The sequence below is a fragment of the Falco naumanni genome, unplaced genomic scaffold (assembly GCF_017639655.2).
Source record: "Falco naumanni isolate bFalNau1 unplaced genomic scaffold, bFalNau1.pat scaffold_80_arrow_pat_ctg1, whole genome shotgun sequence".
NCBI classification, from domain to species: Eukaryota; Metazoa; Chordata; class Aves; order Falconiformes; family Falconidae; genus Falco; species Falco naumanni.
In genome coordinates, this window is record NW_024427568.1 from 1 (window position 1) to 25,170 (window position 25,170).

Consider the following 25,170-nt stretch of genomic DNA (forward strand, 5'->3'; position numbering starts at 1 on the left):
CCCCAGAGGTGCTGGAGTACTCTCAGGACCAGAAGGGGCTGCAGGATGATCAAGCAAAGCCCAAGACTGGGGACCCAGCGGACCAGGACAAGGGTGAGGGTTTGGCATGGTCTGTCCTGAGTGTGGACACAGCAGGGAGTCCAGGCTGCGTGCCCCCGAGTTTCTCCATGACCTCATTCTCCACGGAAAGCCCGTGCTTTTAGCAGCCGCCTGTTCCCCAGCTTGGTGGAGGAATTGCTAGGTGAAAACCTGTGGCTTGTAAGACGCATCCTCTCGCAGCTCTGAGTGCAGCTAAAGCAAGCTCATATCTTAGTGCCACACACTGGGGAAATCATCAGGGTGTCCCCTTGTGTCCCTCAGCCACAAAGAGCAGGCTCAGATGAGTTCTTCAGCCTGTAGGACCAAGTCTAATATAACGAGCTGGTTTAGATTTGTTCCTTCGCGGCAACACGAGCACAAGCTCAGAATACCCCTGGACAGGCTCCTCGGTGCCTTGGGAGTCTCCCTCCTTAGGAGAGTTTTGCTTTTGCTTGTGGCCCTGCAAAGTGGGAATGGCCAAGAGCAGGTTGCCATTCCTTCCCCACGTCCTTCCTCCTCGGCCAGCTCTGAAGGTGCCTGGCACCTGTCAGATGGGGGCAGAAAGCACTCCGCTGGGGTTGTTGGCAGCACCTCACCCCGTAGCTGGGTCGTTCCCCCCTCCCTTTTCGATGAAAGCCAGTCCAACAGGGTGAATTCAGAATCTGAATGTGGGGAAGAGGAGGAGGAAGGTGTTAAGGAAAGACGCGGGACGGGTGGTAACCCGAAGCTCTTCACCTATTTTGTCCATTGTGGCAAAAGGGCCCCAGCGGTGGACTTCAGTGCCACCTCCATTGCTTCACTGCAGCCTGGTGCCATCTCCCTCGGGACTGTTCCCAGTGCCCAGTTGCACCTGCCACCCCCCTTAGGCACCAGGACCCGGGACCAAACTCCCATGAGGACCGTGGGGAGGGTTCATGGAAGATGTGGCCCAGGCCTCGTGGGTGTTGCCAGATGCTCTTTCCTCCTCCTGCCACCCCACTTACTGTGCTCTGAACAGGCCCCTTCGCCAGCAGCTGGATCTGCGCGAGCCTCGAGGACGGGCACGATGAGATCTGGGCTGTGACATTGCTTGCAGCAGTCTCCTCTCCCAGGATCTGAGGGGATGGGGAGGGCGATCAGGGTCCCAGGGAGGCAGGAGGCTGACTTTTCTACCTGGTTCTACACAGCAGAGCACCAGCAGAGCAGCAGCAGCAGCAAGGAGGCTGCAGGAGAGCTGGCCGACAGCCCTGTCCATAGGGCCATCGCCCGCCACCTGGGCATCGATATCTCTGCCGAACGGCGCACAGGCGGAAGCCGCAGAGGGGTCGTCATCATCGTCCATGGGGCACCTCGGACAGGTACGTGAGCTGTTGGCTGCAAGGAGAGCGGGAAGCAGGAGAGACTTATCCTGGTGGGCCGTGGTGCTTGGTCGGCCAGTTGAAGCGAAGCGAGGCAAGCCACAGCTCTGCTGGTCCGTGAAACGGTCCCAGGCCTCTGCCTAGCTGGTGGCAGTGCTGTGGCTCATCTTGTGTCCCTATAGCTAGGCTCTTGTCCCCCCAGATGGGGTGGCCATGTCCCTCTTGCTGCATGGGACCACATTGCCTGGTGCCCGTGTTTCCTCATGGGAGCAGCCCCTAGCCCATGCTGACCCCCAGACTGCGCCCAGCTGGCACCCACCAGCACAGGGTAGCGAACGGTGGTGGTGGGCCAGGGCTCGGAACAATGTCCTGGCCCAGGGCTGAGGTCACACCACAAGGGACAAAGTCCTGGGCTGAACCGGAGGTGGAGGCGATCCACCTGGCTCTGGAGTTCAGCGCTTCTGACCGTGCTGAAGCTGCCTCCCTCGTGGTGTCCCCTAAAGGGACATGTGCTTTCTGAACGCCCTTGAAACCTGCAAAGCCTCTGGGGGGGCTTTCCAGAGCCTGTCGCTGAGAATGCTTCACCTGCAAATGTCACCAAGCCGCCTTCCTCTCTCTCTCAAGGAAAGACAGCGGCAGCGGTTGCCCTGTCCAAATCTTACGGCGCTGCCTGCTTGTCCATCGACGCCGTGGTGACAGAAGCCATCTCTGACGGGAGCAGCGCGGCAGGGCTCCGTGCCCGGGAGCTGTGCATCAGGGCTGCCGCTGAGCAGAGCCACAAGGAGACAGAGGATGAGGGTAAGGAGGAACACTGGGCGCAGAGCGGCGCTTTGGAAACCCACCACGGCCACCTGCTTCTGCTTGCTCCAGAGGAGTTTGGCAGCCCTTGGGTCTCTTGGGGAGCACGGGTGCAAGCGCGTAGAAATGCAGAGCCATTTCATAACACAGCTCGGGTGAATAAGAAGCTCTGTTTTGAGGGGCCAGACAAAGGCATTTTTACTGCCTCTGGGCTTCTTGACACACGTTCCTTTTTCTGGGAGTGGTGAAGCACACCCATACCTTTCTCAGAGCTTTATAAACACATTTTCTCCGAGCTGAATCCAGCTTGCTCCCTGTGGCCATCAGGCAGAACTGCTGCCCGCTTGAACAAGGAATAACCCTCCGAAGTGGCTCATTAAGCTCTAGGTGACTGACTGTGAGTGTGGCTTCACAGACATGAGAGGAAGGCAAGAATAACCTCTTGGAGGAGTTTTGGATGAGACGCACTGCAGATGAGCTCTTCTTGTCTGGAAATGTATTTTTTTTCCCCCCCTATACTGACACTGTCAGGTTGCGGAGCTGGCACGTGCTGTGCTGTGCTCCATGTGAGACTGGAGACTTTGGGGAAACTTTCTTGGGCAGTTGTTGCCCTGAGCTCTGCAGGGTGAGGCCAGACGCTGGCCTTGGCAGGGGACGTTTTACATTGCTCAGCTTTGAACCTGGGTGGTTGGGAGCTGGTGGAAGGGAAAAGGCTCTGGGTGCCAGGTGGGGTTATCCCAGGCAGAGGGTTTAGCTTCCATGGAGACGGGTGATGCTGCTGGGGCAGGGCTGCCCGTTACAGTCTCCACGGGAGAAGGCAGGATGGGTGCAAGGTAGGAAAATGATGGTGCTGGGGGACGAATCTTTGGCTTGATCCATAGGGGAGCTGCTGTGCAAAGTGTCACCTGTGTGCATGTTTATTAAGGAGGGACACGGGGCTGTGCACGACAAACTCTCTGGCCTTTCCGTCCTCTCTCAGCTTTATCGTGCTAGTAAGGGAAGCAGGGCAGGAGCTGCTTCTGGAGAGCAGCGCTGCTAGTGCCCAGCAGGCTGGGGGACAAGTGCTGTGTCCCTGCCAGGGGTGGAAGGTGCCTGCTTGCTCCCCGCAGCACCCATCGCCAGCCCCGCTGAGCCATCTGTCCCCTCTGCAGGTCACAATGCAGATGTCTCTCTCAGCGTGCAGTGCCGCGCCAAGGCCGGGCACAGCTCAGCGCTGCGCCAGTCCAGCTCTGGGGAGGACGGCAGCCTGCAGTCCCCGAGTTCCCAAAGGCCGGTGAGCACTGCAGCAAGCGAGAGGAAGCCGGATGGCCGTGCATCCCAATCCCGGGAACAGCATCGAAGGGATTCGACAAGCTGCCAGGTGAAGCGTGATCTGCGCTGGTTAATGCCTGGGTCCTTTCTGTTGCCTCTGAGAAGCGAAGGGGCTGCTTAGAGTGGGGCTGGTGTGTGGGTGTGTGGTGCAGAGCGCCAGCTGGGCATGCTTGGGGTGGGAACAAACCCCTGTGCTCTGGCAGAAATCTCGACTGGGCCTCAACAGTTTGTTGGCAAAGCGCAGCCCTGGCTAATGTGGCCGCAGGCAGTGGGCAAAGCTGCGGGATGCTGTGCCGGGGGCTTGCAAGCCACGGGATGTGTCCTCCAGGGTTGTCCCCTGGAGCTGCTGGCCTGCAGGGTTGGTTTGAGCCTCCCGCTAGTGGGAAACCCTGGCTGCAAGCCCAGCAGTTGGAACTGTTCAGGGGTTACCCAAGTGGTTTGGTTTACTTGTGGCGTTCAACATTGCAGGGCTCCTCCATTTCTCATCTCCACCCTCCCCTTCCCTGCGTCCCTGCGCAGCGATGGCTGAGCATCGGTGGCAGCACAGAGGGAGGGCTGGGCTGTCTGAGCTGCGTGCTGCCCGAGGACTTGCTGGTGGCCATCCTCTCCGAAAGGCTCCAGGTACGTGGGGGTGGGGTGGGGTGGGGGCAGATGCTGCGTTCCTGCTCCGGAGAGACAGGCAGCGAGGCAGTTTGGAGAGGAGGTCTGTATCTGCTCTCGGAGGAGCCCCGAGCTGCACGCAGGGATCCTTGGGGGAAGCTGCAGATGCCCCAAGGTGGCAGAACGTGGGGAAAGATCAGAGCTTGTCTGGGCCGATGCGCTGGACACAACGATGGCTGGTGTCCTTTGACATCTGCTGACAGAGGACATTTACTGACTGGCTGAGAGCCCCGTGTGTGCCACAGCTGGCTAGAAAAGCTGTTCCCTTTCAACTTTATTCGCAGCTGAGTGACTGCTACCAGGGCGTGGTGTTTGATGGCCTGGAAACCCTCTTTGCGCACAACATGGCATCTGCTCTCCTCTGCCTGCTCAAAGCTGTTGGAAATCGGCCTCACATCTATGTCGTGAACCTGTTCCAGGATTATGTGTCCTTTAAAGCCAGGGAGACAGCTGCAAAAGAGCAGGAAGGTGAGACTTTTCATCTCCGCACCTCTCAAATCTTCCCTGTCAAGCACTCAGCCTTATCTGTGTGTATCTGGGTCACCAGCAGAGCTTGTGAGAAGTGGTCTTATTAATCCTTCCACCTTCTGCCTGGGTGTAGCCAGCGCTCAGCTCACAGTTGCTTAAAATGCAGCAGAGCAGAGCTGAGGCTGTGAAGACTTCCCTTGGTCTCTACCGTGAAAGCCTGGGCACAAGTGCCAGCTGTTGTGGCTCAGGACCGAAGCAGCAGCAGCAGCTGCCCGCCACGCTGGTGCGCAGGAGCCAGGCAAGGCGCGGGAACTCGCCGTGAACTGTTGATAGTTCAGGGGCTGATCTGAATTTTGGAGCAGGGCTGTGAGCTCCCCAGCACCTCCTGGCAGGGTGATCGGCTGGCTCGGGACACAGCTGTGAATCCTGGCAGCTCACCCCCAACAGCAAGCTCTGCTAATGGTTTCTCCTCTGGCCTTGGCTGAAGGACGGGAGCAGGAAGAAGCTGCCCGCAGGGAGAGAGAACGTCTCTGGGAGATGGACGAGGATGAGTATGATGCCCTCACTGCGGAGCAGAAAATTCAGCTTCATAACCAGATACGCCAAGTCCAGCGCGAGAGGAGGCAGAGGTCTGTGCGCCTGTAACTCCCCAGGAGGGTGCCCCTGCAGGGTTTTCCTGCTCCGGAGACCTCGGTTGAGCTCAGAGGGGTCACGGAGCGAAGGCCCGAAAGGGTCTGCTCCAGGCGGGCAGTTCCACCCCCAGGTTCCCAGCAGAGGAAGGCCCTTCCTCCCGGGAGAGAACATCTTCTCTCCAGCTGAGCGGGGAGCCCGCGGGTTTAGACGGTGGCTGCCGGCACCTGGGCTCTGGGCTTGCCTGGCCGCTGCTCTTAGAAGTGTCTCTAAGTTAGTTACGTTGATTCTCATCTTCACCCCCCTTCTTCCCCACACCAGAGGGGTTGTGGTGTGGCTTGGTGTGAGGCGCAGCCGTGCTGGCTTGGTTTAGATCCCAGTCCTGCCGTAGGGGAAGTCCTTGCTGGTCTCCCAGGTTTTTCCTTCCTGAGCGACACCGGCCATAGAAGCCGGTGGCTCTTGGGCTCACCCTCAGCTGCAGCAGCAGGTCAGCCTGGGAGAAGCTCTGATCCAGCAAAGCAGCCCAGGAGGGGAGGCCGCAGGGGTTGAGGAGGATGCACAGGCTAAGTCCGAAACTGGGAGGGGGACCCGCTTAAAGCGAGCGTGTGTTTCCGCACTTCGTTCGGCCCAGGCTGACCTTATGAAGCAAGGCTGAGGTTTGGCTGGCCCTGGAGGTCCCCTCCCACCTCTCCTCACTTGGGATATTCCCAGCCTCCCCAGGCTGAGGGAGGTCCACAGAGATGGCCTAACGGTTCTGCCTGGCCTCAGGGTCAGGGAATGAAGTGCAGGACCAGCTGGGCTGGCGGCAAGCCCAGACTTCTGGTGGTGACTCTCGGGCGTGTTTTCTGTTTGGCTTGCTGAAGGGAGATGGAGCAGCTAGCTCGAGAGCTTGAGGAAAAGCGTCGGCAGGAGCTGGAACGCTTGAAGGAGGAAGAGCTGAAGAATTCTGAGCAGGGGAAGAGAAAGACTGGAAAAGACCAAGAGAATGCTTTGAGGAGGGAAAGCCGGCCTGGTGTCAGGCAGGTGCGTGGTTGTTTACAGAGATGACTGAAAGCCCTGGGGACCTTCCTACGGAGCTGCGCCGTGCCTCAGGGAGCCCCACGCAGTGCTGGGGACGAGCACCTGGCAGGAGCAACATGTGGGGCTGCGCTGGGAAACAACCACCGGGGTCTGATCGTGCTGCTGCTGCACCGGGGTGTCTTCCCATGGGTTTGCTGCTAGAGCTGCTCTACTAAGATCATGCTGCCTTTGAGTCCTGGCTTCATGTAACTCCACATATTGACTACTGAAGCCCTAGGTAGTTTTAGTCCAGCGTTTCTTCCCACTCTGCCTGTGACTTACACCTGTGAGCCATGATCTGTCTGGGATGTGGGGTCTTTTCCTACATGTCTGGCAGGAGATGCCCCCAGGCCTTAGGTATTCATTAGCAGGCAGACTTTGCAAAGAATCAGCCAGCCGCACAGGAGTAAGGAGGTGTCTTAAGTTCTCTGCTTGGGTTGGGAACCTGTTCTGTTCCTCAGCTGGTTTGCAGGACCCCTCATCAGTCTGACACTGAAGAGTTTGGTTTGTTGAGCTAAACCGGGTACCAGCTATGTTCTGAACTGGGATTTGTAGGGTGCCTAGCACAGGTCTCGAAGGAGGTTTGGGGTGCTACTGTAAAGATCATTTTTGCTTTGAAATGCTCACGGCTTTTTTCTGCTCTTCCTGCCCAGGGCGTGAACAGTCCCGCCAGCAACACCAACACATCCAGCAGCGACAGGTCGGAGGTCGCCAAGGGAGCAGTCAAGACACGATCTGTAAGGAAGCACCTGGGCTCTGTTGCACGTTGCACAAAGGAAGATGAGCAAAAGCAGAGTAAGGTCACCCTGATGGATGCCCACCTGGCAGCAGCTGCATGCCCCACAGACCTGGAAAAGGGCGAAACCAAAAATGAGGCCCAGAGTGACAGCGAGAACTTGGCCCTGAGGTTTAATATCTATGAGACGTTGCAGAGGGATGTTGCGCGTATTTTGGCATCCTGGGACAGGGTTCAGGGTATCCTGCTGTTCCCCCTGAACCACGAGGACGCACGGCACCCAGCAGAAGAGCAGCCCCAGCACGCATCCAGCCCCAGGAGCCGGAGGGACAGAGAGAAGGAGCATCAGGAAAGGCTGGAGAAAGAGCATCTGGCAAAACTGAAGGCTCTTGAGGATGCCAGAATACCTCAGCTGGAAGGGGAAGGTGCAAAAGTGTCAGCCAGAGGCCAGGGTGTCGGGGTGCCCTGCTTGGACATCCAGGTGCTGGGCTCAGAAGATGTGACTAGGAAGATCCTGGAGAGCAGCGAGCTGCCAGCGGCAGAGCAGGTAAAGCCCTGTGAGGCTCGGAGGCTGAGCCTACCGTGCTCCTGGGCCCCGGTGCATCGTGTCCCACCAGGTGACAATGGCACAGAGCCTTGTCCAGGCCACCGATGATGTTCCACAATGGCTCCGCAGCAGCCCCGTGGCTGGGGGAGGTTCTCACCATCCCTCAGGTGGGTGGGAAGCAGGAGTGCTCTCTGTACAAGCATCCCGTCTGTTGAGAGAATTTCCCAGCCTGGAAATCATTGCAAATGGTCCCAGGGCAGGGCAGCTCAGGTTTCCTTCAGCTGAGTCACTCCGGGGAGAGGTTTCTCTCTAGGTCCCACTTGTAGGTCCTGGCACTGCTCTGGAGCCTGCCCACTCCACTGGGCATGAAGAAGCGCTGTGCCCCATATAAATAAAGCCCCACCACATTGCCGAAAGCTCCGTGCCTTTAAGGAGTGAGTGTGAGGATGAAGGTGACAGGGGTACAAACAGGGTTTTCTCTTACGCTTTAGGTCCTGGATAGCCTTGGACTGGGTCCCTCCGGGCTTCCCATTCCCCCTACTGCTTTCTACTCCGTGATCCACTACCCGGCAGAGCGGATGGCCCCTGCAGCAGGAGAAGCCCTCAAGCACTTTGTCTTTGTTGTGCCAGAAGGCGCCACTGCAGAAGAAGACAAGAATGCTGCCGTAAGTCTCGTGGATGCCCCCGTTGTGCCCGAAGTGAAGGTGCCAGGGCAGGGGGGTGGGTGGGGAAGGATCACTGTGATGTCTGTAAGATGAGAATAACGGTTTAAAAAAAACACCTCAAGCCCTCGCCTTGCCTTGAGGTCCTGGGCAAGGAGAGTGTTGTAGGCAAAACTAAACCTGATGAGGAAGACCAAGTCCCTGGGCAGATGTGGTTGTTTATTTAGTGCTTCCCCTAATTGTTAACAAACCCACAGCTTGCTTTCCCGGAGGGGGATGTCTCGGGGCAGGTCTCACCTCTCTGTTTTCTCCCTCCCCTTGTGGCTCAGACCGCAGAGGAGCAGGTCGCCCCTGTGAGGAGCCAGTCGAGCGAGGAGAAAGCTGCGGGCAGCTGGGAGGCTGCGAGAGAGAAGCAGAGCTCCAGTCAGGGCAGGAGATGTCTCCAGGGGCTGGACAGGGAAGGACCCGTATCTTCTCCTGGGGCGCACCAAAGCGGCGAGGACACGGTCCCATCCCCGCCGAGACATGTCAGGTGAGCTGAGGGCTGAGGAGATCCTTCTGCTTCGCGGCCACCCTGTCAAGTGAGGTCTGTCATCCCCAGCTCCTCAGGGCCCCTCTGTTGGTGCCTCCGTGGGATGGCGAGTCCACAGCCCTCCTCCTCGTCTTGTTTGCTCATTAGCCGTGTCTGAAGCCCTCTCTTTAACTGCCAGGCTGAGCAGCTGCCGGTGGATAGTGCCTGCCCGCGGCGAGGTGGAACTGAAGGTCCACTTCAGCTCCACGGTGCTGGGCCAGTTTGAGCAGACGCTGCGTTTCGAGATCCTGGGGACAAAGCGACTGTACCAGCTGCCCTGCAGGGGCACCTGCCTGTACCCCACCATCAGCCAAGACCCACGGTAAGGCTTGCCCCTGGGAGCCTCCCACGCTGCTCCCCCCTGGGCTCAGAGCCAGGGCTGCCCCTTGTACCCCGGTGACCTTCTGGCTCGGGCAGAGCGTGCTGCCTGAGCCGCCCAGCATCTTGTCCCATGCCTGGAGCTGGGAGTACTGGTACCGCGGCCACCAGTAAGGGTTACGGCTTTCTGACCAGGTTTTCTACTTGGAGCATCTCACAGCTCTTCATTCCCTGTTTTCTCTGCCCAGGCTGGTGTTTCCCCACCGAAGGAAGAGCAAGGCAGACGACGACATTGTCTTCAAGCAGTATGTCACGGAGACGGGTGTCTTCCACTTTGGACCGCTGCTGTGTGGGAAGTCAAGAGACTGGTACGTGCTCCCCGCCCTGAGCGAGCATCCTGATGTGCTGCCTGCACAGCATGGGACGTTGGGATGGCACCTCCAGGGCCTCGTGCTGTCACGGACACGTCTGGGGACGAGCCGTCCCAGAGGCACAATTCAGGGCAGGCCCAGGTGGAGACCTGCCTGGGAGATGCAGGGGGCTGAAGGGCCACAGATGTGTGAACTTGAGCAGATGATGGGCAAGTGAGTCCTGGAGGAGCAGGGGAGAGACGGAGCTGATCTTCCTCCCTGGTGGGTGCCTTGGTGGCCAGAGCCATGTGCTGCTTCCAGCCTGAAGGTCACTTGGAGCAGCTTGTGTCCCCCCACCACATCTCAGCTTCGCCACCTACGAAATGAACTTTATGGTGTTTTTTAAAAGTGCTTTGAGCTCTACAGGTGGACTGAACAAGCAATTATTCTGCTGATGGTTTTGTAAAACATTCATCCGTTTGTAATATTAGTAAGGCCTTATGATTCGACCTGCCGATATGGGGGCGTGGGGGATCTGCAGAGGAATGAAAATGGAAATTCTGTTTCCCCGTCCTCAATGCTGGACAAAGTCTGCCTGAAAAAGTTGCCATTGTAGCTGCTGGCGCATTTCTATTTTTAACATAGATTTTTTTTTCAGTATTAGAAATTAAGTTGTCCTCTTCATGGGAGCTCTGGAGAGCTAGTGGTATTTTGACAACCCAAGCAAATGAAATCAAAACAGTTCAAAAACCAAAAGAGGATCTTTAGTCAGGCTGCTGCATGGCCTTGGGTTTCTGTTTGTGCTTTTTAACCCTTTAACTCCCAAATCTGCTCCATACCCGAGGGAAGGGACCTTTTTTTTAAATTCAGCATTCCTCTTGGGAATGAATCCTCCCTATTTCCTTCCCTCAGACTTTGAGCTAACCTGTGAAATACAAGGCAATCTCGTGACTGTTTTGAAGACAAAAGCTAAACTATTTTTAAAAGCTCTTTCCAAGAGCATTTCTTTCTACCCTGCAGGGAAGGAAACCCAACAAAGAAAGGGGGAGAACCCACGTGCCTGCAGTACCTCTGTTTTTCCAGGCATCTTTGAATTTCTAATTTGTAAAATGCTCTTTAAGTGGCCTGTGCATCATCACGTGTCTGGGCTGGAGGCACCAAGTACAGGGGTGGACATCAAAGTAACGCAAGGATGGACACACATAGCATCCAGTGTGCCCCTGAAAATGATCCTTTTTCTTGGCCTGCTTGTTGGAACATGGTCTTGCAGTGCAGCCTCCCGCTGCCAGGACATGGCGCTTTCCTTGGTGTGGGATGAAGGCGACGGTCTCCTCTGCAGCCTTCTCCCCTTTTGCGGACAGGTACAAGGCACTGGACTGTCCCAGCAACTGTGAGACGCTAACCATCCTCAACGTCACCCCCTTGGAAGTAGAGGCGCATTTCTCCTTTGAGCGCGATCTCAAGGCGGACACGTTCCTTGTAGAACCTCCCAGCATGAGGCTGAAACCGAACGAGAAGCAGGTAGGGGACAGCAGGTAGGGCAGGCACTGGTGTAAGTGCCCAGGAGCCATTCCTCCTGCTCACTGAGTGCTCTTCTGTATTTCTTGTTTCGGGGACGGGGCTAGAAGCTGAGCATTTGGGCGTACCCCACTTCAGCTGGTCTGGTGGAAGACAAGCTCGTCTGCCGCATTAAGGAGAACCCAGAGCCGGTGGTCTTCCCCCTGTGCTGCCAGGGGGTGAAGGTGGAGCTGAGGGTCAGCCCCAAGCACGTGCATTTCAACAGGCTGCTTCTGCACAGGTCAGTCATCCCACGGCCCCTCTGCTGGGGACGGGTGCTGTCGGTGAGCTCCCCTTCAGCCTCTCTGGCTGGCTGCATGGCCCTTCAGGCTGGGTGTTGGGCTGGCGTCCCTCTTTCTGCCAGCAGTTCCCGGTCTCTTGCTCACCGTTCCTTGCTGGCTTGGTTCTCTCGGGACAGCCGCAAGCTCCGTAGCCCCCCAGCAACGTGGTGCAATGGGCATCTTGATTCATTTGTATCTCGTCTGCTGGTTCGGAGAGCAGTGCAGTTGCTCCTCCTTATGTCCCTTCTGTTGGATACACCGTTAGCACCCAGCCCTTCCCCAGGACCTCACCTCTGAGACTTGTGACACAGAGAAAACATTTAACTAGTGTTATGGATACTATAAATACTGGATGTGTATAGATAAAGATATATATATAAACTAATGCATAGGGCTGCTCCAAGATGCATTCAGTTGCAAGGCCTATCCTGACCATCGAGCAGCTGGTGCAGGGTGTCTTTCTGCCTCTGCAGGGAGGACAGCAAGACCCTGGTCCTGCGAAACAGCACCCTGCTGCCTGTGGCCTGGCGGCTCCGTGGGCTGGAAAACCTGGGCGAGGACTTCTCCGTGTCACAACGTGAGGGCATCGTTGGTCCGCGCACGGAGTTTGACGTGCATCTGTATTTCAAGCCCACAAAGGCTCTCAACATTGAGAAGAAGATCCGACTGGAGGTGAGGGGGACTGTGCCCTCCCTGGCAGGGCAACGAGATCTTTGGGGTGGAGGCTGTGCTTGAAGGGTTCCCTGCAAAGAGGGGGACAAAGGATGAGCCTTCCCGAGGTTCCTTTCTACCCGCATCGCCGGGGGGGCAGGCCCTTAGCGGCAAGGAACTTGCTCTTATAGCTGAGCTTCAGGGGGCGTGTGTGCTGCCGGGCCAGGGAGAGCTGCACCTGAGGGACACAAGGCTGCTGTGACCCCAACTTCTGCTGCCTCAGCCTGGGTTCACCAGAGCACATGGTGCATCCCTGAGCATCTGCGTCAGCCCAGACAACCAGGCGCTGTGTCCTGAGCCCGCGTTACAGCCACCCTGCCGCTGTGCATGGTTGAATGCTGTTGTTTGGCTGTCCAGACCTCGGCGTGCTCCCTGCGCCCATGCTGGAGCCTGTCCGGGGCTCTTAACGGAGAGCAACAAGCTGTCACCCTGGGCTTTTGTTCCCCGTGGTTTGGGGGCTGCACTTCAGTGAGGATGCTGGGTGATTGAAGAGGAGAGGGTTGAGGATCAATGCCACCTGCTCTGGGACACCTCACAGTTCTTGAGGTTGTTTTTCCATCGCTGTGTCTCCCCGGGTGCTTCCGCGGCAGCACTCCCTGCTGAAGGAGTGGAGAGCTGGGCTGGTAGGGCTTCTTACTGCAGCAGCATCTCGCTGGGTCAGCCCGTGAGATGAGCAGGTTGGGAGAGTTTGGGAATCCACAAGTGCTTGTCAAGCAGGGGAGGCCATGGTGGAAGCAGCCAGCAGAGACAAGGACTCGTACGTTGTCTACCAAAAGAATTTAAGAGAACGGTCTAAGCAGTGTTCATTTCTCGCTGCCTCAGGTTTCAGATGCAGAAAACATCCTGGGGATTGTCCAGACCGAAAATATCCTCATTTCTGCAGAGGGCTATGATGTTGCTCCAATCATCAACATTCCTAAAGGTCAGTGGATGCCCCAAAACAAAGCAGTCTGGGTGCGTTGCCTTGCCTTGGCAGGTGAGCAACCAAAGCGCTTGGGATGGGGTAGCATGCAAGCGTGGCCCGGTCACATAAAGCGCGTATCCTGCAGGTTGAGTGGAATGAAGGGCTGTCAGGGCACAGCCAGCCTCGAGTCTCTCGCCCCTGAGCTTTGCAGTGTGCAGGTTGGTCTGGGGGCTTAGAAACCACAGCGATGTGAGCGAGCAATTGGCAGCTCCTGAGGGCTCAGCAGGGCACATAAAGTTGTTGGATCAGTGCTTGGAAGCAAGAAGACAGAAACCCAGCTCCTCACCTGCTAAACCCTGCAGATATTCTCCGAGTAAGAAGAGCAAGGGCAGCAAAGTAGCTAAAGAAAATTTCCAAGAACGGAAACTTCCTGAGAAGGGTTTTGGGCTGCCTGAGAAGGGTTTTGGGCTGCCTGAGAACTCCAAGTGTCATAGAACAGTTTGGGTTGGAAAGCACCTCAAGGATCGTCTTGTCCCAACCCCCCTGCCATGGGCAGGAACACCTTCCACTAGTCCAGGTTGCCCCAAGCCCCGTCCAACCTGGCCTTGAGTGGGGCAGCCACAGCTGCTCCGGGCAGCCTCTGCCAGTGCCTCGCCACCCTCACAGTGAAGAATTTCTTCCCAACAGCTCATGTAAATCTCCCCTCCTCCAGTTCAAAGCCATTGCCCCCTGCCCTGTCACTACAGCCCCCCAGGAAACACCTGTCCCCACCTTTCTTATAAGCCCCATGTCGGTATTGAGAGGCCAATGGAAATTGGCCTGGAAGTGTTGAAATATCTGTCTTGTCACTTGGTGTGGTCTGTAGCAGCTCACTAATACTCCCCGTTTCTTGCCTGGCTCTGCGGGTTTTCTGCAGGTGCAGGTGGCACCGTGGATTTTGGAGTCCTGAAAGTGCTGGATGATGCGAAGCAAGTGCTGACTCTGAGGAACAAGGGGAAGTACGAGATTGCGTACAGGTGGGTCCAGCTGCCTGCTCTGTGAACGCGTGGTGCCACCATCTGCCCAGGCCTGCCTTCTCCTCCTGCCCATGGCTAGAACCGCTTCCCGTGCTGGCTGCCTCGTGGTCTGGTTAAATAAAAAGCCCGGGCTCCCTAATCTCAAAGACTTTAAGGGAGAATGCAGCCCCACACCAGAAGTCCTTCATAGCTGAGCAGGAACCAGAAGGAGAGGCCCTGAAATTGAAGCCACTCACTGCTGAGATCCATTGCCTTCCTCTGAGGGGCAGCTCCTTTCTCTTTATGACTCTTTAAAGGAGGGGATGAGAAAATTGGGTGTCGAGGTTAGTTTGCAACACTCATGATGGTCTGCACTCTCTCAAGATCTGAGATTCCCCAAGCAGAGCTGGACTCTTTCCCTTTTAATTTTTTTATGGTCTTATGTCAAGTCCTGGCTGTGCTGGTGGCACTTGTACTTTTAACTGCAGAGGTCTTTGTTCCTTCCCTTTCTCCCCAGTTTCCAGCTGAAAGCTGCAGGCACCACCATACCAGACCTGGCAAGCCACTTCACTATCCAGCCGCAGAAGGGCCTGCTGGCTGCCTCCGGGCGCCCTGTGCAGGTCCAGGTGTTCTTCCACCCCAAGACGGAAGTGAATATCGAGGACAAACCCATCCTGCACTACCAGGTGAGCTGCCCCAGCCAGGCAGTGGTGGCACAGCACGTCTTGGGAGCGTGAGCAGGACAGGTGCCTTCTGGAAGGAGGGCTTTAGCTGGGTAATTCTCGTAGGTGACAGCAATGTCTCAGAAAACATTTGTGATGCTTCCTAAGCGGAGCTGAAAGTCTGGCTCCGGAGGAGGCGTTGAAACAGGGAGGATGAGCTGATGGGGACCTGGGATGGGATCAGGGAACAGAGTCAGAGGCCGGCCTCTTTGCTGGTTTTACCAAGCCCTCCTCTGGCTGCAGGTGATGGAGCCCAGCATCTGCGGAGGAGGCGAGACCGTCGCCGTCATCCCAGTGAGGGTGTCGGCGAAAGCTGTGTTCAGCAAGTACAGCATTCACCCCGCCTCGCTCATCAACTTCGGTGCCATGGTGAAGGGCAGCAGGAAAACCTGCACCTTCATGCTGGAGAACAAAGGCAGCCTTGACTTTAAATTCCTCATCTACCGAGCAGACCAGGACGCATCCCGATTGCAAGAGAAAAGGTGAGAGAAGACCTGCATCACCTGTCCTGCCTGAGGAGGCACGACAGCGTGGCTGGTGTGTGACAGGCAGCCCAGACACCTGGGTTATTGTCCAGTTCACGTCACCTGCTTGTGAACAGGGAGTGGAAAAGTGCCTCAGTGTCCCCGTGTGTCGGGCAAAGCTGGTGATACAGCTGAGCTGTCTGTAAGCTGCAGGAGGTGCCGCCGGGGGCTGCGAGGGGCAGGGAGGCTTTCCTCTGTGGGGAGGGGAAGGTCAGCTTTGGCTTCAGAGGAAGGCAGGGTGGGGGCTCAGCATGATGGATGTTTCTGCTTTCTCCTCTTAGTGGATGTCAAATGAAATCTGCCCACTCTGGCAAGAGTGAGAACTTACACCAAAGGACTTCCTCAGCCAAGAAAAGCAAGCGCTCGCTGCAGAAGGTTGCCAGCCCCTCCATGCAGGTGGGTGGCTCCCGCTCCCCAAGACACACTGCTGCGGGTGCTGGGGGAGGACGCTGATGGGGGCTCCGTGTCACACCGTGGGGTGGGACATGGTCTGCACGATGGAGGTCTGTCATCTCCCAGCCACAAGCAGAGGCAGGAGCTGCTCAGTTGCACTGACAGTCCCGTGCTCTGGCTCAGACTTGGAGTTGTGGGGTCAAGAGAGAGGAGCAGGTCCCGTGTTTTGGTGGCTGCTAGCCAAAATAGGACTGTGAATACCACAGATGTGGGCACGTTCCTGTTTGAAGTCCCACTCCATAGATACCAGATGACCTTGTGTTTTCGTCTTCCCAGTCCCCTCCCTTCCCTCCCGTCACTTCTCACAGTTATTTCTGCTCTCCTGTTTTACCCCTGAGGCTGGAGGATCCCAGCTAGCACCTTCACCTTTTACACCCAAACTCCGTCCTCTGTGCCAGCCAGGATAGGCCTGCAGCTCCTCCTGGCTTGTCCCTCTCGTCCTGGGGCTGCCTCTGGGCCGTGGAGTCATCCCTCCCTGCCCTGGGACTGGGGGCTCGGCCTGGCTGGAGGTTGAGGAGTGGCGTACTCCTTGCTGGGGATGCTCAAGGCTGGGCTGCTGGACGTCAGCCTCTCCTGGGACTCTTTCTGCAGGCTCGCGTCACTCTAGGCATGTTCACGGTGTACCCTGGCTTTGGTTCCATCCCTCCTGGGGGCCAGCAGATGATCACGGTGGATTGCTCTGCGGGATCACTGGGGACGTGCGAGGAGCACCTGCGCATCGATATCAGCGACAGAGACCCCCAGGACAATCCCCTCGGCATCCCCTATACCCTGCTGGCTGAGTCCTGCCTCCCAGGTACGCCCCGTCCACAGGTTCCCACAGCCAGACCTGCTTCTGGTCAGCACCTGAACTTATTGCTTGGTTAGAGAGGCGCCCTGACCTTGAAGCTAAACCCTAAAATCCTCAGAGGTTGCAGTTCTTTTCAAGTCAGCCAGCGGGGAGAGGCTGGGAGGGATGCATGGAAGGATAAAAGGAAAGCAATACTCCTTGACTGGGACTGAGCTCCATCCTCGCAGCCGACTCCCCGCCCAAGGCTGGGTTTTGCAGTGACCTGGGCAGAAAGGGTTTATCAAGCCTTCCGAGAGGCCAGCAGGGTCCCGAAAAATTCATCAGGAATTCAGCATTCAGCCCTCCCTCTGCTCTGCTCCACAGCATTTGTGGTTGATGACATCGAGTCCATCTTTGAGGAGCATCGAATCTGCAGCAACGTCAACCTCTGCCAGACCCCGCAGACGATGCGAGACAAGGGTGTGTATGTCAGAGATGAGAACAAGTTTATCTTCACCGACGTTCGGGTTGGGCACCGGGCCACAGCTCGCTTCAAGATCCACAATGTCAACAAAGTCCCCTGCAATGTGGTCCTTTCCATCAAACCCATCGCCGGTGAGGTAAGAACAAGAGGCCAAGGTGACCGTTGCTCTTTACAGGCTGCGCTGCCTTGTTCTCCAGACTCGTTGCTTCCTCTTGCCCGCACTAGTCCAGCTCCGTGCAGGTCAGGCTACAGGGGGGAGCAGCAGTGCCAGGGTGGCAGTTCTGAATTTGGCACGTCTCGAGCAAGGCTTTGGCTCACCGCTCTGGCTGGGTCTTTGGTGGGAGACCCAAACCCTTCTGCACATCTCTTGGAAGCCCGCTCAGAGGGGGCCTTTACTGGCCTGACGTGCCTGGGCTCAAAGCAGACCATTCCCTCAGGCTCCCTGGCCTTTTCCTTCTCTTTAAAGGCCAGTTTGAGGTTAGTTGCGGGGTTTCCGTGCAGTGCCCCCCTCCCTTGTGTGCTGGGGTGGCTGCCCAGTGCTCAAAGCCAGCTTTTGCGCTCCTGGGCTCCCTGTGCAAGGTCAGCACCGCTTTGGAGTCACCCCTGCGATGGAAGGAGCCTGCCCAGGGCAAGCAGGAAGGGAGACACGCTGTCTGGGGCTGTTCCCGGTGACGCATATGAGAATAAGACTGCGTACGAAACACTGAAGGATGTTTCCTCCTAACACGGCTCTGTGGGTTCCCCCAAGTTTCACAGCCCCATCAGTGACATTTTCAAGGTGGATCCCGTTCGGATGTGCGTGCCCAGCTGCTCCCACGCCTTTGCTACGGTGACCTTCACTCCACAGATGATGCAGAGCTACCAGTGCACTTTTGAGGCTTCCCTCGATGTCCTGGCGAGGTAAGTCCCCCTGTGAAATGTGGGCGGGGGGACCTGCCTGATGGCTGCCCCTCCTCTGGGAGGACCCCGACCTCTTGTTAACCCTGATGCTCTCAGTAGCCTTAGGCAGAGTGCTTAGCATTAGAGAATAGAGGAGGCGGTAACTACTAGACAGAGTAGAAAGAGAAGGGGTTATAGCTTAGCCTCTGCGAGTGACTGTGAAGACAGTGCAGCATTTGGTGGCCAGCTGGGAGTTAGTGAATCAGCAAGAAATGGAGATGTGCAACAGTTGAGCTGGGGCTTTCCAAGGACAAAGGTTTAGATGAAGCCGTTTCTGTGCCAGCCAGCCAGCGTGCATTATTTCCTCCTTGTTTCTGTTAAAATGAGATGATTGTATGTGATTACCTGGGGTATGTTAAGCTATTCTCTGTCAAAGGAGCGACTGGAGCCCTTCTAAAAGAGGAGCCCAGTTCCCCTGTCCTGGGACGTGTGTACCAGGGCTCTGACCGGCTCTTCCCCAGCCGTTTAGTGGCTGAGTCAGGACAAGTCAGCTTTCTGCTCTAGTACGCAATTCCTTTTTTAGCGTCCTTGGAAATAATCATTACTGACGGTGCTATTTATTTTTCCCTTCTTGCTTTTATACTATTTCCATGCTGCGCTCGTGCTTTTTGCATGTGTCTCATATCATTGCAGCCAATGAATTTGCCATGTCTCAGCTGTCGCCTCATTATTTACCTGCTGTGCTGCATGATTCGATTCAGTGACATGTTCTTTAACTGCTACTCTGGAAGGCTCTGGCTCTTCAGAGCTCTTGTGAATGGCCCTGATTGGATTGGGAGGAGGGGGGTGGAGGAGACCTGTGTCGTGGGGTACAGGAGCACCAGCCAGGGAAAATGCAGTGGGTGGCCCCTCTTTGTTGCTTGCCAGGTGGGAAATTGGTTAGTGCCGGCCGTCACGATCTCTCCTCTGCCTTTCCTGCAGCCCTGCAGCAATTAAAGCGCAAAGCCTGACCTTCGGTGTCAGTGGAGATGGGACTCTGCCTCGGGTGACAGTCCTGCGCCCGGTACTTCACAGTAAGAGAGGGAACCCTCTGCTGGTCTTTAAGAAGCTGTTGCTGGGTGATTCACAGAAGCTCCCTCTGGTCCTTCATAATGGTGGCACCCTACCTGTCCAGGTGAGGACCTGCTCAGGGAACGCTCTGGTCTGGGAACAAGTGCTTGTCTCGTGGAGAAAAGGTCCCAGGAAGCATGGCAGACCTGGAAACAGCTCTCAGAAATTCTTTTTACGCAAATGACTGACTTGTAATTTCCAGGAAGAGAGTTCCTCTTGGAAATGCGATTTTTCTGACTAGCCTATCCTTTTCAGTTAAATACAACGCAAGAAAGTTGGTGGGGTGTTTTCCCCCCATCTCTCTTCTCACGCTTTGATTCTCGGGTGGGCACGTGTGGTGTCCTAGTTGCATTAGATTGTATTTGATCCCATTTTACTACACTTTAATGAAAAATTCTGTTCATTACTTTTGTATCCCAACGCCTCTGAACGCTTCTTTTTTCTGTCTAGTTTTACTTGAACTTTGTAAGTTTAGCTAAGAGCTGTGTTTGAAGCGGGGAAGCATGCTGGATGCCCCGTGCTGGACCAGCACCAGTACGGTGCCAACCCACGTGTCACCCTGTACCCACAGCAGTGTGGTTGTGCTCTGTGTCCCTTTTTCTCAGTTGACGATAGACCTGTTGGATGAAGCGGGAGTTTTCTTCTTGAAAGCCAGGCCCACCACACAATGCGTCTACCAAGCTGGGGGCGTGAAGGAGGACTCTCCTGCAGGAGGTAAACCCAGTAAGCGTGAAGCGCGGTCATCCACACAGGGGAGAAGTGTCTGCCCTGCTCTTGGCTTGGCCAAGCAGCCGCCAAATGTTAGATGTTGTTTCTTCGCTGGGGCTCTCTGTACCCCCAGCTTTTCATGCGGACTCTGCGCACGGCTTCCTCCTAGAAAGTGGTTGGAAGTTTTTTCTGTTCCTCTGGACATGGTGGGTTGAGTTGCGGGGGGCTGTCACCACTTCAGCGGACCATCTGAGGTCTTTGCTGCGTGTGGGAGTAGCAGCCTGAATGGAGGCAGCCCCTGAGCCCACAGCCAGCCAACAGAAGCCAAACCCATTCTTTGGCTCAGCTTTACGTGTGGCAGGAGCTGACTGACTGCAGTTTGAGTGAGCGCTGGGTGTTAACCTGTGTTTAAGGCACTTCAGCAGTGATACGCGTGGTGCTGTCGTAGCCTTGTGAGCATAGGAGGAGGGTCTGGCACCATTGGTGGGAGAACCTGTGCTTAGAGGTAGCTGGGTTTCAACCCCTTACGCCCCACAGAAATATTTCAGCGGTACAGCTGTATCACTTGTCGCTGATTTCATTGCTGTGCAGAGAGGAAGCCTCACACCGCTCTCCTGGTCCTGCTCCGTGGGGAATTAGCAGAGTTTGACGTGCTTTTCAAACCCACCCTGGCCCAACGTGTGGAAGGCAGGATCCACTTGTCGGTGGTGAACAACCCGTATGAGGAGACCGACATTCAGCTGGTGGGCGAAGGCTACGAGGATGACTTCACGCTAGATAACATCCACGGACTGGTGGCAGACAGTGAGGAGGAGGAGAATGCTGAGGGCAATCTAGAGGAAGACGTAATTGAGGGTAAGAGAGGAAAGGCTGCCCAGGTGGATCAAGGAACAGGAAAACAGACGTTTCTGCTCACCCTGTGCCGCGCACCTGCGGTCCAGCTTTAGCAGCCAGATCCTGCTGCCTTTTGTAGCCTGCAGAGGCTTAAGAGGCAGCTTGAGAGCAGAAGAGAAGATCGTCTGTCAAGGGAGAAGCTTGCAGGCTAGCAGGGAAGGGTCAGAGATACCCGCGTTCAGCTGAGTATCTCCAAAAGGAGGGCTGCCAGCCCATGGTATGCTATGGAGATGAAGCCCGTGTCTAATGATTTGTGCCCTCGATATACGCAGCCTGTGCTGTCACCCCCTGGCCTGGCGGTCTGGGAGCGTGCTGGCTCTGTGCAGAGGGGCAGTGCATGCTGTGCTGCGTGGCTCTGCACAGCCACAGCCACGGGTTTAGGGATGTGGCAGGGCGCTTCCATGGGAGCGGTAGGATGGGGAACTGCGTCTCCCCAGGGAGGAAGGCTTGGAGCAAGGAAGAGTTGGCCACGCCTGTCTCTGTGGATGTGAGGGGGGTGGATGGACCTCAGGCACACTGAGACCTCCTGCTCTCCTTCCTAGCAGCTGCCAGAGTGAATCACATCCCGTTCGGGGACTGTCACATCGGGAAACCCTACAGCGTGACCTTCACCGTCACCAACCGCAGCAGGACGGAGGCGATGCGGTTTGAGTGGCTGGCAGACACCCCATTTCACTTCTCCCCCAAGGTGAGTTTGGGTGGCTCTGCCTTTTCCCATTGCTCCAGCCCTGCCCGGCGGGTTCCCAGGAGCTGGCAGGGAGTCACCACGTACCGGTGAGAGCCTGTTTCAGTGCCACAAAGGAGCTGCAATCCCTGGCTTAGCTGGCACGGGGCTGTCAACCCCACAGAAAAGGCTCAGTGTTACGGGAGGTGGCATCTTTTGTATTTTCCTCTGTCAAACCCCAGATGAATACACGGTAAGAGGCAGATTCCTGGCACAGCTGCTCACCACATCGATCGATCTCTTTGCTGTCAGTCCTGCCCTTGCTAGTGATTCCAGTTAGGTCTTGGCTCTCTGGTTCTCCCTAGGTGGGACACCTCCATGCTGGCTGTGCTAAGGCCATCACAGTGACCTTGAAATCGGATGTCGCGGTCACCTTCAAAATGCACCCTGTGAAGTGCAAGGTGGCTAGGATCACCTTCCCGCTGCCGCCGGAGCAGATTAAAGACTGGGATGACTGCCTGCGCACCATCAAGTGGGTGGATACCACCATGAGGGGCCCAGGAGCCACGTGGCCTGTGAAGAAGAAGGTAAGAAATGCAAACAGGAAAAGCTAACGGAGCTGCTACAAAAAAACCCTGGCAGGCCACCATCTCTGCTGGCTGAGCAGCTCCTGCGTCCTCCTGACGTTTAATCCACCCGTGAGGTTCACCCGCAGTGCGTTTTGGGGGAGAGGCAGATGCAGTGACCTGTGACACCAACACAAAATGGGGAGGTCTTTTGACAAGACACGTTTAGCCACATGCAAACTACCGGTCTCTGCCAAAAGCTGAAGTGTTGCAACCTGTGTTGAACGGGAGGGCACATTTTACGATTTTATCACGTTTTGTGGTGTTAAAATTTCTTCGTCGAATTCAGTGCCTTTTCACCAACAAGGAGTTTAAGGCGCTGCACTCTGACTCTTGTTTTGGAGTGGAGAGCCACACTAGTGCTCTTGTGTGTGCGCTGGCCAGCCCACCGGCACATGGTGGGTGAGCTGTCAGCTCTGCCTACACCGATAGCAGAGACTTTGGTGGTGGTGCCCATGTTGTGTGGGATATCTCATTGTGGAGCAGCCCAGGTGCTGCGTGGCAGTCGTGCAGCAGTCTGGAGAAGCATCGCTCCAGAAAGTGCCACACACACGTACCTGGCACGTGTTCCTCCCTAGTTTCTGAGCCTTTTTAAGAGCTGTAAACCACACTTCTTCCCCATCAGCAGCAGCAGCAGTCGGAGGCTTTCCTAGTGAGTTCGTCCCCATTCCAAAACGCCCGTCCCCAGCCCTCACCAACGTGGCTGTTGCCCCACACATGGTGTCTGGAAAGCACCTCCCGCTAAGACAAGAGGGAAAAGGTGCTTTCTGGTTTTGTTCAGTCTTGGGGTTCTCCATCCACAGAACTCCCACAGGGGAACTTAATCCTAATTTAGAGGCCTGCTGGATCTGTAGCGGGCCATGAAAAAGGTCTGACACTCTACAGGGTTGAAACACAGGGACAGGTACCTATGACCCAGTCATTGTCCCCATGGGTGTATTCTCAGTCATGGTGGTGATTATGGTGTTCAGTCGGTAGAAACAAACACTGTAATGGAAGGGTTAAATTTTGTCACCTTCCCGGGGAAATAAATGGGAATGGTCCTTTCTAGCCCCTGTACGAGGCTGATCTTGGAGGCCAAAAGCCTCCTCTTGCTCAGCCGGGCTTTCTAGGCTCTGCTCAGTGATTCTTCCCTTTCCTGTTTGGAGGTGATCGAGACAGACCCAGAACCAGCTCACACTGTCCTGGAGGAGAGCAGCCGTGAGGTGGAGCTTTGCCTCAGTGCTGTTGTCGACTACGCTGAGCTCAAGCTGGATACGGACACGATTCAGTGCAAGGAGACCTTGCCCTTCCAGACGAGGACATTCCCGTGAGAGCCAGAGGCCAGGCAGGGACCCGTGCGTGGGAGCTGCCTTTGCCCAGGGCTGACCTGGTGCCTGCTTCGCCGGAGCTGTGCCGTGCTCTCTGGTGGCCTCTGCTTCTCCTTCTGCTCGTGGTCTGGTGAAAATAAAGGCAATAAAGTGCCAATAAAGGCAAAAAATAAAACACTGACATGTTTATTGTTTGGCCACTTGATAAACCTCTTCTAATTTCTAACTGGGTGATTAGGCCTGGCGGGGGGTGGGGGCAGGGGTGTGTGTGCTGCTGCCTGCTGGTTCTGAGGTTTCAGCTTCCACACATCCTGGGCGCCTGGAGATGCCTCACATGTGGACTCGAGTCCCTTCTAGGGCTTTGTGTTCAGTCTCACCTGCTGTTCTTCTCTTTAAACAAATCATGTATTGTTTCATCCTGTCCAAGTCCTGGCAGGGTGCTGGGGCCTGCGTATCTGCACGTAAAGCCAAGCAGGAGATGGTGGCCACCGTCCTGCCAAGGCGTGCCAGGAAAGGTTCAATTCTGCCATGCCTTTCTGCTGACAGCAACCATGGATTTGCTTCCATTGCGTGTTGCCTGTCCTCATCTGCTCGAGGACAGGTTTGCAGTCAAAATAATGTCAAACTGAGATGTAAAGACCAGAATAAGACCCTTGGATTAAGTCTCCTGGGCACCATGCCTGCCCTTTCCTCTTTAACCTCCAAACTTTGAAACACTTTGTCTCCGGGTAGCCCAGGGCAGTGCTCTAGACGTGGCAGAGTTGCCTGGGGACAAAGATACTCCTGAGCATCAAGGAAGGGGTACCAGAAGCTCACCATACAGTGTTACTTTTCTACTTGCTTTGTATTTATTGGTCATTGTCTTTTCACTCCTCCTTCTTGCTTTTCAGTTCCATGCTGTCCAACACGGGGAATGTGGCCCTGGAATACAACCGGATGGCGGCTGTGGAGGACGAAAGGGCATTGAGCCACACTGGGGAGCTGCTTCCACCCAGTCTGGATGGTAAGGTGCTGCAGCGAATGAAGAGACGGGACACAGCTTGATGCAAGCAAGTTGTCCATTTATTAGTGATTTTCTTACAATTACATATGTTTCTACCTTCTACATATTACACACTGATTGGTTAAATCTTAAGCGTAAAAAACACTGATTGGTTGATATTTAAGGCACACCGTTAGAACAATAGGAACTTATTAGTTTACCTTGACATAGCAACAGTTTCTATTCCCAAATTAGGAGGTTTCTTTCTAGGCGGCTTTCTTGATTAACAAAGTTACATATCGGCGCCATCCGTTCCCTTATCTGGCTACTTGTTTCTCTGTCCGCCTGGCTGCCTCCTCAGCTGTAGCGGCTCAGGGGTCTGCAGTTGGCTTGTTCCTTGGTTCCCAGGGCTTGTGCCCTACAAGTTCTAACAAGTCTTTATTCATCAGGCTATCAGTACTTGGACTCCTGTCCTTGAGGCCTTGTCCTACATCTCCCCCTTCCTGTTGCACAAAAAGAACCCCTGAAATCGAATGAGTTATTAATTTTTGTAAGCATTGTAAAAGACAAGGTATAAGTAATAAAACAAACAAAAAAGCAACTAAAGCATATATAATCATCTTCACTAAACTTCTTAACCATTCTGAAATGCCCCAACCACTGAACAGTTTATCTAACCAATCCCAAGTATCACTTCGTTGAAGATGAGAAACTCCATCCCTCAATCTTTGGATGCTAGCATGAATTGATTCCGAATGATCTGAAAGGTTCATGCAACACATCCCTTCAAACTCTTCACAACCATGACCTTGTGCCAGAAGCAAAAAATCTATTGCAGCTCTATTTTGTAATGTCGCGTGGCGAACACTATCAACATCTAATAAAAGACCAGACAGGGCACTGCTTGTGGCATTAGTTTGTTTGGCAAGCCAACAGCCAAGCTTATCTAATGTTGCCAGAGCCTTTCCTGCAGCAGCTCCAGGCAACAGAAGAGATGCAATAAAGCGTTGGCCAAAGGACCAAAATTGCATGTTACCATCACAATCGGAGGCAAATGCATGAACGCCACGCT

At 55.4% G+C, this 25,170-nt stretch overlaps 2 protein-coding genes and 1 long non-coding RNA gene across 3 annotated transcripts; all 3 read left to right on the forward strand.

Annotated features, from left to right (window-relative positions):
- The first annotated feature begins 1,180 nt into the window (after positions 1-1,180).
- On the forward strand, positions 1,181-11,064 carry LOC121082360 (hydrocephalus-inducing protein-like). The gene is made up of 13 exons (XM_040581692.1): positions 1,181-1,415; positions 2,040-2,213; positions 3,365-3,573; positions 3,993-4,145; positions 4,469-4,652; positions 5,140-5,281; positions 6,146-6,305; positions 6,995-7,624; positions 8,116-8,289; positions 8,616-8,818; positions 8,997-9,179; positions 9,424-9,543; positions 10,887-11,064. Exons 1-13 carry the CDS (start codon positions 1,181-1,183, stop codon positions 11,062-11,064), a joined length of 2,745 nt encoding a protein of 914 aa, XP_040437626.1.
- Positions 11,065-11,910: 846 nt separating this feature from the next.
- Positions 11,911-13,929, forward strand: LOC121082357. Its single transcript, XR_005825992.1, has 3 exons — positions 11,911-12,035; positions 12,897-12,996; positions 13,895-13,929. It is a non-coding gene; the product is annotated as an uncharacterized LOC121082357 (long non-coding RNA).
- A 9-nt stretch (positions 13,930-13,938) lies between these two features.
- LOC121082358 (hydrocephalus-inducing protein homolog) lies at positions 13,939-23,234 on the forward strand. Its single transcript, XM_040581691.1, has 13 exons — positions 13,939-13,994; positions 14,491-14,659; positions 14,939-15,177; positions 15,501-15,615; positions 16,264-16,468; positions 16,826-17,061; positions 17,674-17,825; positions 18,786-18,978; positions 19,520-19,628; positions 20,214-20,477; positions 21,059-21,204; positions 21,546-21,767; positions 22,955-23,234. The coding sequence occupies exons 3-13, from the start codon at positions 14,942-14,944 to the stop codon at positions 23,117-23,119; spliced, it is 2,043 nt and encodes a 680-aa protein (XP_040437625.1). The 5' UTR covers positions 13,939-13,994; positions 14,491-14,659; positions 14,939-14,941; the 3' UTR covers positions 23,120-23,234.
- The last annotated feature ends 1,936 nt before the right edge of the window (positions 23,235-25,170 follow it).